The sequence below is a fragment of the Orycteropus afer genome, unplaced genomic scaffold (assembly GCF_000298275.1).
Source record: "Orycteropus afer afer isolate SDZICR_OR568_19922 unplaced genomic scaffold, OryAfe1.0 scaffold00275, whole genome shotgun sequence".
Lineage (NCBI taxonomy): Eukaryota > Metazoa > Chordata > Mammalia > Tubulidentata > Orycteropodidae > Orycteropus > Orycteropus afer.
The window spans coordinates 3490857-3502622 of NW_006921862.1; the positions used below are offsets into that span (position 1 = coordinate 3490857).

General features: G+C 41.1%; 2 protein-coding genes across 2 annotated transcripts in view; one reads left to right on the top strand and one right to left on the bottom strand.

Moving 5' to 3' along the window:
- CARD6 (caspase recruitment domain family member 6) overlaps positions 1-5247 on the bottom strand; it is a 15839-nt gene extending 10592 nt beyond the window's left edge. The window contains exons 1-2 of the mRNA XM_007950538.1: positions 4959-5247; positions 2354-2905 (exon numbers count right to left, since the gene is read on the bottom strand). Of these exons, the coding sequence (XP_007948729.1) occupies positions 2354-2905; positions 4959-5247 (841 nt within the window). The remainder of the gene's footprint in view (positions 1-2353; positions 2906-4958) is intronic.
- Positions 5248-6786: 1539 nt separating this feature from the next.
- RPL37 (ribosomal protein L37) overlaps positions 6787-11766 on the top strand; it is an 8270-nt gene continuing 3290 nt past the window's right edge. Inside the window, exon 1 of the mRNA XM_007950539.2 lies at positions 6787-6801. Coding sequence (XP_007948730.1) covers positions 6787-6801 — 15 coding nt within the window. The remainder of the gene's footprint in view (positions 6802-11766) is intronic.

Genomic DNA, 11766 nt, shown 5'->3' on the forward strand with positions numbered 1-11766 from the left:
TAAGTGGTGTAAACAGTTAATCAGCTGGCTGCTAACTGAAAGGTTGGCAGTTTGAGTCCACTCAGAGATGCCTAAGAAGAAAGGTCTAGAGATCTACTTTAGAAAAATCAGCCACTGAAAACCCCATGGAATACAGTTCAACTCAATGGTATGGTTTGGTCTTGGTTTATGCAATAACTAAAACAAATAAATAAAAATCAATGTGACCTAAAAGAAACCATGTGTTGGGAAGGTGTATGGGAATGGGGCAAGAGGAGGAAATCACTCTTTTCCAAGCTAGGGAGAACTGGATTATGAGCCCCCAGGACCAATTATGAGCTGGTAACTACTTTCCCATTCTCTATTTCCTATTCTCTATGTAGTGCCTAAGGTATCTGACTGCTAACCAGAAGGCTGGCGGTTCAAACCCACCAGCCACTCCTCAGAAGCCAGGTTAGGCAATCTACTTTTGTAGTGGTACCACCTCAGAAACCCAAGGAGGGGTCACTATGAGTCGGGATCGACTCGACAGCAGTGAGCTGCCTGCTGCTACTGCTACTAAGAGCTAAGAGCTTGTTGCTGCCTTCCCATTCTCTACTGAGAAACTTCCCAAGACAATATCCTTTCAAATGAAGTACTTCTAATACTTTGAATTTGTATTAGAAATACTCAAATTCAATGGCAAAAGTTATGTGACAGATAAATTTACAACAAAGACCGGGAAAAAAAAAAAAAAAAAGTAGCTACTGATGCTGCTTATGTACAACCAAATATCTCCTGGGTTTTAGTTCTTTGGTTTGGTGGTTCAGGGCCATGGTCTCATGGGACCTACCAGTTAATTGGCCTAAGAACATTTCAGTGCTTCTGTTCTACCTCCTAGTTCATTATGTAGTGCCTGAGGTCTTAAAAGCCTGAAGCAACAATCCTAGGCACAACAATTGGTTTCCATTGCCTGGAGCAACAGACGAAGAATGGGAGCGAGGAACAAGAGGAGAAAAGGGAATGTGTAGCTAGTTGCCTCCATGAACAACTGCCTACTTTGCCATGAGACCAGAAGTGGATGGTGCCCAGCTACCCTTACTAAACATTTTGAGCAAAGATTCAATATAAGAATACTGATCAAAAGGGGAAAGATACAGAACACAATTTCAAATTCTCATGGACCCCAGAATTTCTGAAGCCATGGAGGCTGGATGAACCCCTGAAGATATTGCCCTGAAATAATCTTTAAACCTTAAACTAAAAATATCCCCTGAAGTCTTCTCAAAACCAACAAATACTTTAGCTTAACTAGTAAAAATAAAGTATGCCTTGAGTATTATGCTTTTGTAGGAACTCTCTATATGGGATCAAATTGACAACAGCACCTTGAAAGATTAGATTGGAACGTCAGAGCCAGCGAGTTTACGTTAATGGGGGAGGAACAACTCAGAAAAGGAGGGGAGAATGGTCGCACAACTCGAAGAATATAATCAATGTTGCTGAAATGTACATGTAGAAATTAGTGGTGTACATTCTGCCATATATATTCTCAACCTCAACAAAAATAAATCATATTTAAAATATATTTTTTCCATATGACCTAGCAATTCCAATTCTAGATATTTATCCATAAGAATTGAGATTACATGTTCACAGAGACTTGTACAAAGCAGTCTAGTGTTTGCTTGTAACCCAGGGAGGGGAGAAAGGTAGTCTGGAATGGAACAGAGGGAACTTTTTGGGGAGATGGAACTATTCTGTATTTTAATCATGGTAGTCTTATATAAATGTATAAAAACTTATAAAAATATCCACTTAAAATGAGTGCATGTTATTACATGTAAACTATTCCTCAATAAAGTTATTTATTAAAAGTTATTTTAAAATATTCAAATTCAAGAGACTGATATAATTTTCCTTATCATGGCAATATATGGACAGGATCAGCCCTAATAACAATATCTGGGGATCTTACCTATTCACTACAAATTCCTCTCCTGATTTTCTCTACTTCAAGAGTAAGGCCCAATTTTCCCATATTCTATGGGTCACAAAAGTGCTAAAATGAATAAAATACTTTAATCTGAGAAACAGAGGTAACCCAAAAATGATATGCATGATGGAAGATGACTGTAGAAGTCTATAAGCTGACAATAAATATTTACATCAGCTTGTACTGTCCACCATGTCATAGATCCTGGGTGCTCCCCACTATCAACACCCCCCTCTGAGCAGATGCCAGGTTCAAGAGACACAAGGTATTTCTGAGTCACTGCTTTTCTGCTGGCATCTGGTGCTCTCCCTCATCCCTTCTCCCCATTATGTCTAAGCAACCTAAAAATAAGCTGCTGCTTAACTAAACTATACACCTCAAATGCCGACATTCCCATACCTTCCATACTTTTCTCCTCCAGTAACATGCCGGTTTCTGACTCCTCGTAAAGCTGCTCCTCATCAGAGAATCCTGTAGTTTCAGAATACTCAGAGTCCTCTTTGCCATCATATACCACATGCTCTGCACCATGACTGTCCTTCTCTTCTGCAGTGGCTTCTGCATCTTCAGGGTATCCAACAGATTCTAGATACTCTTCTTTTCCCAAGTATAAAGAATCATCTGTTTCCTCGTACCTCTGTTCATCCCTTAAATATGCAATAGCTGATGGAACTTCATATTCAACATCCTCAACTGCATGTGAGATTGAGTCTTTTGATGTGTCATATTCCTTCTCATTCTTCTCCTTTGAAGAGAAAGCAGTTTCCCTGTCACTAATTTTCTTATCCTTGAAAGACTCAGAGATTTCCATATCCAATAGTCCTTTCTCTTTGAAGGGCACTGTAACCTGAGGATTCTCAGGTAGTTTCTTCCCAGAGAAAAAAGCATCATCTGAATTCTTGTTTATCCTCACAGGTTGACAAGGTTCTACAGTCTCCTGTTTTAAAAATTCTGAAAAGGACAAAAAGGTTTTTGTTTGTTTTGTGTTTCCAAATTAATAACAGAAATTTAATAACTTGTCTTTCTGAGCCTCAAAGAATCATCCCTCCTCTTCATTTCTCTAAGGATAGGACTACCCACCACCTCCTTCACAACTTGCATGGCACCAAATCAGCTATAAGAATTTTCTTTCTCCCACTGAGAAAAAGTCAAATATCACCCTGCCTTGCTCCCTAGTTTGGGTCTTTCACACCAAAAGCCAAACTCACTGCTATCGAACTGCATCCAACTCATAGCAACCCCTCCTTGGGTTTCTGAGATGGTATCACTATGGAAGTAGACTGCCCAACCTTCCTTCTGAGGAGTGGTAGGTGTGTTTGAACCGCCAGCTTTCTGGTTAGCAATCAGGTGCCTTAGGCACTACACTACCAGAGCTTCCCTGGGTCTTCCATGTTGTCATGTGCCTTGGAGTCGGACCCAACTCATAATGACCCCTCCATGGGTTTCCGAGGCAGTATCACCACGGAAGTAGATTGCCCAACCTTCCTTCCGAGGAGTGACCTTCCATAGCAACTTCAAATAAGTAAACCAGAAAACTTTAACTCTGTGAACAGTGCTTGCACACAGATTTACTGTGATCTACACCCAATTCAATGTTTCTGCAGCCACTGCTAATGGACTCTGAGCTGAATTTCTAATCAGGAAGTAAGTAGCTCTAAGTTGGAATAGCAGGCCCTAGAAATAATAAAATCTATTTTCTAAGCAAGTAAGTCATGTCCTACATTAAGGTCCATCAACATTCACCATTTTATCAGGTCTATACCCCTCTAATGTATTCTCTGAAGATAATCCTGAATATTGGGAGCTCTGGTACTGTAGTGCCTAAGGCACTTGACTGCTAACCAGAAGGCTGGCGGTTCAAACCCACCAGCCACTCCTGGAGGGAAGATGGGGCAATCTACTTCCGTAGTGATACTACCTCAGAAACCCAAGGTGGGGTCGCTGTGAGTCTGGTCCGACTGGATGGCACATAACAACAACAACGATCCTGAATATTGTTAAGATTCCTAGAAAAGGAGCTGTATCAACCTCTAGTGATAATCATCTACAGAACCAACCAACCAACCGCCATCAAGCCCACTCTGACTCAAAACGCCCTACAGCGCAGTGGAAAAGCCCCATAGAATTTCCAAGGCCATACATTTTTGCAGAAGCAGGCTGCTCCATCTTCCCCCAGGATGGGTTGGTACCGCAGACGTTTTGGTTAGCAGCTAAATGCTTTAACAACTACGCCACCATAGCTGCTATCCACAGCTGTGCTGAACAACTGACTTTGGGAAAACTATTCCCTTACCCCCCACCAGCCACTGCTGGGAAGGAAGGTTAGGCAATGTACTTCCTTATGATACCGCCTCAGAAACCCAAGGAGGGGTCGCTATGAGTTAGGTCCAACTCGAGCGAGGGCACATAACAACATTCCCTTATCCCCTCGGCCCCTGTCTTTGAACATTCAATAATTAGCATCCGAATTGCAGAATACTGGGTTCTGCTGGCATTCTTTTCACAAAGAAAATGAAGTTACTGATTCAGCATCTAAGTATGCTAAAAATTATTTTTCCCCTATTTTCAAAATGGCTGTTTTCACAACGCGTTGTGTGGTTTTGGGGCTGTTAATGTCTGTGAGTTCACTAACTAGATAAAGAAACTACAGACTGTGTGGTCATTAACAGCATTCTCTTTCTAACCGTGAGTAGTTCAAGATGTAGCTGCTCCAACAATGATCAGTTTGTAATTGCACTAAAACAAGTGCGAGTTTTATAGTACGAACAAGCTATCAATTCCCTAAATCAATGTTGTTTCCTGCTTTTTAAAATTTGGACACTTTTTCCTGATATCTTATTTCATTGAAGACCATTAGTGACAGGGAAACTACTTTATCTTCAAAGGAGAAGAATAGCAAGAAATATGACCCTAAGAAGTGATCATTTCCTTTTTCAGAAAATCTGTCCCCTCATCTGCCCCACCCCACCCCCGCGCCCCCAAAGAGTGCAAAAATTCAACTTACCAAGCCTTAAATTTAAGTTCCAAATGGCAGCTGACTCCGGGAAAGTACTAACTAAATACTTGAGAAAATGCAGACAGCTCACTTCTCCCTTTTTCTGCACCAAAATTAGCAGCTTTCGACTTTTCTTCAGGGGATCAGTAATATTCTCCAGACTCTCATACTCCTCCTCAGAAATCAGCTTCCGAGAGGTTAACGTGTCTAAGATAGAATCAGGATCTTGCTGGAGGATTTCAAGCAACTTTTTTCGTTCTCTTTCTATGATCTCCGAGGGAACAGTGTCGGTAGCCATTGTTCCAGTTTTCTGTAGACCAGGAAGTGGGTTAGAAAGACGTTCTGATAGATAAAGTTTTTTTTTTAAAAAAAAGAAGTAATTCTTTTCGCAAAGATTTTAAATAGCAAGGACGCCCAGTGTTGGAGAGGGCGGATACAAATAAACCCAGTGGAGCAATCACCCCCGAGTTCTCTCTGGTCCTGGCTCCCGGCAGATTATTTGTTCCTTTGTTGACTGTGTTTCATCTTGACTCAGTTCCAGGATCACCTCCTACAGGAAGTCCCTCTTGAACCTCAGGTTGAACTAGGTGCTTCCTGCTCTGGACTCTATACTGTGATAAAAATGTAATTTATCTTTTTGGGGGGCAATCTGGCTATATCCAACAAGAACAAACAAATAAACTGATAGATAAAAATAAAAATCCATGCCCTTCAATCCAGCAATTCTGTTCTTTGGAAATTATCTTAAGGAAATGATCAGATTAATGTCCAAAGTTGTATGTGTAAGAATCTGTATTGCAAGATTGTGTGTAACAGAAAACTGAAAATAACGAAAATGTCCCATCAGTTGGCAATTTGTGGAATAAATTATAAAATACAATAGTGAAGAGCTACTAAAAAAAAATTAAATTTATATGTAATGACAACACTATCCATGAGATATTGTTATGGAAAAAAAAGTTATGGACTTCATTTTTGTTTAAAATAGTAATATGTACACTTCAAACCCACCAGCCACTCCTCAGAAGGAAGATTGGGCAATCTACTCCCCTAGAGATACTGCCTCAGAAACCCAAGGAGGGGTTGCTGTGAGTTGGAACCAACTTGACAGCAGTGAATTTGGTTTTGTTTTTATATTAAGGATAAGTGTATTTAGTTATATATTATATTTAAAAAAAGAAAGTCAGGAAAAAGATATCTCAAACCATAATATTGGTTGTCTCTGGGGATCTGATACAGAGAGATTTACAGTTTCCAGTTTAAATGTTGGGAGCTCTGGTAGCATAGTGCCTAAGGCACTTGACTGCTAACCAGAAGGCTGGTGGTTCAAACCCACCAGCCACTCCCCGGAAGGAAGGTTGGGCAATCCTACTTCCGTAGTGATACTGCCTCGGAAACCCAAGGAGGGGTCACTATGAGTCGGGGCCGACTCGATGGCTTTAACATTTTACATCTTTTATTTCAATAAGCAGACTTTTTCATTTTGATTTAAAGAAACAGCTACACACCACTCAGTTTACAATAACTTGAAAACAACTGAATCACTATCAACAAGATAATGAGTAAATTCCAGTAAATTCAAGATAATGAGTAGTATATTCTCATAATAATACAATACAACATTCAAAAAGAATAGTTCAGTGACCCACAGCAATATAAAGAAACCATAACAATGTTAAGGGAAAACTTTAAGTCTCAAAAGATTATCTGCAGACTGACACCATTTTCAAAAGTTGAAAACAGCTTAAATGCAAGCACGCATGTTTTAGGAATATACAAGAAGTCGTTATAATTATATTAAATGAAAAGCAAGGAAATGATGAATACGAAGTTCAGAATGATAGTCTCTCAGGTGAGGGTGAAAAAGGAGGAAGGATGGAGAAGAAACTATAGAATTAGATGTAGGCTATCTGTCAGGTGATGGGATTATGGGTGCTCACTGTTTTATAGAGTCACTATGAATCAAAATTGACTGAATGGACAGCAATGGGTATGTGTCAAAATCAATGGTAGGGCAATGGGTTTCCACCATTCATCTGTCAGTTTGTCATACTGTGCTGGCTTTCATGTTGCTATGAGGCTGGAAAGTATGCTATAGATATTTCAGGTACTAGCAGGGTCAACCATGGTGAATAGGCTTCAGTGGAGCTTACAAACCAAGACAGACTAGGAAGAAGTATCTGGTGATCTACTTCCAAGAAGAAAAAAAAAAAAGCAGCTATAAAAATCCTATGGACAGCAGCAGAGCAATGTGTGCTACAGGGCTAAAAGGAAAAGCCCCTCAGACTGGACAATGGCTCAGACATACCTACTATTTTGAGGACGGCTCAGGCCCAGGTCACATTTCGTTCTGTTGTACATGGGGTCATTATGAGTCAGAACTGACTCAACCGCACCTAACAATATTATCATAGATAAATACACACATATGTTAATAAAACCACACCATGCATGGACCAAAGCTGAGAATGTATTAGGAACCAATCTATTTCTGATGTCCCTAAGGTCGGAAAAGGAAGAAAAAAATCTAATATGATATTAAACATTAATTTTTGGTAAGAATTACAATATATGTGTCTACAGTATGGTTTTCAAAAGTTGCATCCCTTCTCATGCCCACATTGGCAATATCAATATCAATATCCTTTTTGTTCAAGTTCATTAGTAAGGCATCACAAAATCCATCTCCTCCCCACAGTTTCCCCCTAAAAGTACCCCTCTTCTACCATAACTTGCCCCAGGAGATTTTGAAGTGTGATGGAAAGAAAAGTGTTTATTTTAATTGGACAATTTAGCTGTGAAATTTAAACCTACAGAAGGATTGTTGGCCAAAAATCACAACTGGTCTTCCATTCCCTATTACAGGAAATTTGCATAACATACATTTATAACGCAAATAAAAGTGACTTGGAGGAAGAATGGGTGAGGCCAAAATGTTCTCTTTTTTATAAAATATAGCCAGAAGATGCATATTTGAAAACATAGTTCTCAAATCAAAACCTATGACACAGAAGCAAAAATTTTAAATTTGTTACTAAGGAATTTAAATGACATGATGTTTTAAAGAGAATCGTTGCTCCTTGCCTTTGAACCGGCTCCAGGGCAATCCCATACATGACAGAATAGAACATGGCTCAATGTCACACCACCTCAATGATTGTAGGTGTGCTCGAGTCCATTGCTGCAGCCACCGTGTACTTTGAGAGCCTTCCAACTTAGAGATCATTTTCAGCATTACATAGGACAATAACCTGTTGTAATCCATTAGGTTTTCAGCAACTACTTTTCAGAAGTGAATCACCTGGTTCTTCTTCATAGTCTTAGTCGGGAAGCTCTGTTGAAACCTGTCCATCATGGCTGACCCTGCTGGTATGTGAAATACAGTGGTACAGCATCCAGCATCATCTAAAACCAAAACCAAACACACTGCTGTTGAGTTGGATCCGATTCATAGCAACCTCTCCTTGGGTTTCCGAGGTGGTATCACTACAGAAGTAGATTGCCCAGCCTTCCTTCCAAGGAGTGGCTGGGAGGTTTGAAGAGCCAGCCTTCTGGTTAGCAGTCAGGTGCCTTAGGCACTATGCTACCAGAGCTCCCTCTCTTTCTATTAGTCTCTGCAAAAACATAAAATGTACAGAGTGAATGCCTAGGCTGATAGCCCTCAATGATCTCTTTTGGAAGTTGGTCCAATTCTGACTTAAACCTGGCAATTGAATTGTAACATGGACATTCTAAACTGGCTTTATGTGTCTGTGGGGAGCCAAAGGCTTATGTGCCAAGTGCAAAAATGATGTAGTTTCAAGTGCACCAGAAAGAACTAACTCATGTCAGGGAGAAGAGGAAATACATTTCACTTTCTTTAACGTGTCTCTCCACCACTCATCTGTCAGTTTGTCATCTGCGGTGGCTTGTGTGTTGCCGTGAGCCTGGAGGCTATGCCACCAGTATTTCAAATACCAGCAGGGTCACCAGTGGTGGACAGGTTTCATCAGAGCTTCCAGACTAAGATAGACTGGGAAGGAGGATGAAGCCATCCACTTCTGAAAAATTGGCCATTGAAAACCTTATGATAACAGTGAAACACTGCCTGATATAGTGCGGGAAGATGAGCCCCTCAGATTGGAAGACATTCAAATTATGACTGGGGAAGAGTGGCCTTCTCAAAGTAGAGTTGACCTTAATGATGTGACTGGAGTAAAACTTTGGGGACCTTCATCTGCTAATGGGGCATGACTAGCAATGGGAGGAAACAGCTGCAAACATCTATTAATCATCAGAATGTAGAATGTACAAAGTATGAATGTAGGATAATTGGGGTCAAAAATGAAATGGAATGCATAAAGATTGATATCCTAGGCATCAGTGAGCTGAAATGGACAGACAGGTACTGGCCATTTTTAATCAGGCAATCATATGATCTACTCTGCCAGGAATGACAACTTGAAGAGGAATGGGATGGCATTCATCGTCACAAAGAATGCTTCAAGAGCTATCCTGAAGTACAATGCTGTCAGTGATAGGATGACATCCATATGCCTATAAGGAAGACCAGTTAATACTACTATTGTTCAAATTTAGGCACCAACTACATAGATGAAGAAACTGATCATTTTTACCAAGTTCTGCAATCTAAGACTGACAAAACATGCAATCAGGATGTATTGATTATCACTAGTGACTGGAATGCAAAAGTTGGAAACAAAGACAAATCATCAGTAATGGGAAAATATGGCCTTGATGATGGAAATGACACCAGAGATCTCATGATAGAATTTTGCATGACCAACAACTTAGTCACTGCAAGTACCTTTTTGCAACATAAGTGGCAGCTATACAACATATATACCTTGCCAGATTGAATACATCTGTGAAAAGAGGTGATGGAAAAGCTCAGTATCTTCAGTCAAAATAAGGCCAGGAGCTGACTGTGGAACAGACCATCAATTGCTCATATGCAAGTTCAAGTTGAAGCTGAAGACAATTAAAACAAGTCCACAAGGCAAAATATGACCTTGATTATATCCTACCTGAATTTAGAGACCATCTGAAGAATAGATTTGATGCATTTAACACCAGTGACTGAAAACCAGACAAGTTGTGGGATGACATCAAGAACATCCATGAAGAAAGCAAACGATTATGAAAGCCAATGTGGTGGTTATGTTTGGGTGTCAACTTGGCTAGGCCTGGTTGAGTGGCTGGGCAGCTGGATGTAGTATTCCCCATGATGAGACTGGTAATCAACTCCATGGTGGAATCAACTATGAGCAGCTGAGTAGTTGCCTTTGGGTATGTAGTCTGCTTTCTGTTTATAAGGAGAGAAGCTTTAAGAATGGTCTCTAGCCTGTGGCACGCTTGGACCCTGCGTGTAGCCGTGTCGTTGCCCAGCAGCCTGCTATGCTCTGCCAACCTTGGGAATTACAATGTACTTAAGTTAATGGCCTGCTGTGTGGTTTGGTAATATTGGGACTGTGCCTTTTTACTTTTCGAACTTGGGGCTTCTCAGCCTCAGCAGCCAGCAGCTGTCTGAGTGAAGAAATGCCTCTAGCTCCAGTGGGCTGGGAACAGGAGGAAGAGCTGGACCCCAACGTTGAGGGGCTTTCACCCAGCCCCTAGAGCCTGGCACTTGAACTTGGACTTAAAGCCTCCAAATTGTAAGAATAAACTCCTGTTCACTAAGGCCATCCCGTTTGTGGTATATTTCTTGTCAGACCAGCAATGGGTAACCAGAACACCCAATTTGGGTCGCTATGAGTTGGAATCTAGTAGATAGCTGTGGGTTTGGTTTTATCTTTACAGAAGCAGACTGCTATAGTTTTCTCTTACAAAGCTTGGAGCAGAGTGGCTGGTGGGCACCAATAGTTTGTAGTTGAGCTCACTTAACCATTGCATCACCAGTACTCCTTTCAGTTTTAATCTAAGTAGACTCATTCTGACCTTCTGACGAGCAGGATTGTAAAATCATAAATTCGCATTATTTTAAGCCACTAATTTTGTGGGAAATTTTTATAACAGTAAGAAATTAATACACCACCTAAACCGGAAATTCTCTCCTGAACTGTAGTTTGCTCCAAGCACTCTTTCCATATACAGCATTCATAAAGAACTGTTTATATGCTTACTCTCTTCTTTCCCTAAGGAACTCTGGTAGCCTAGTGCCTAAGGCACTTGACTGCTAATCAGAAGGCTAGCGTTCAAACCCACCAGCCACTCCTCAGGAGGAAGGTTGGGCAATCTACTTCCGTAGTGATACCGCTTTGGAAACCCAAGGAGGGATCGCTGAGTCGGGTCCCACTGCATGGCACATTAACAACAACAACTTCTTTCCCTTGCCGACCCCTCTCCTACCATCAACCACCTCCTTCCTTGGGTTTCCCAGGTGGTGTCTCTATGGGCTGGTGAGTTTGAACTGCCAGCCTTTTAGTTAGCAACCGAATGCCTTAACCATTGCGCCTGCAGAGGTTCTCAAATAACTGATAAGAATAAATAAACGGTAGGAAAATCATTATGTTCCTTTTATACGGGGTTGCCAGTAGTCACAATCCACTTTAGGGTAACTGGTTAACAGATTTTACACTGGCTCGTTGGGGGCCGTCCCGTCTGTGCCCTTAGTCGCCCCTCATAATGAGACGCTTCTGGGCCCCGGAGTAAGGGAGACCTTGGAAAAGCTGGCTTCTCCTGAATCAGGATTCCATTCCTAATCGGGATCACTATACACATGCCGGTTGGGCAATCCTACTTCCGTAGTGATACTGCCTCGGAAACCCAAGGAGGGGTCGCTATGAGTCGGGGCCGACTCGACGGCACATAACAACAA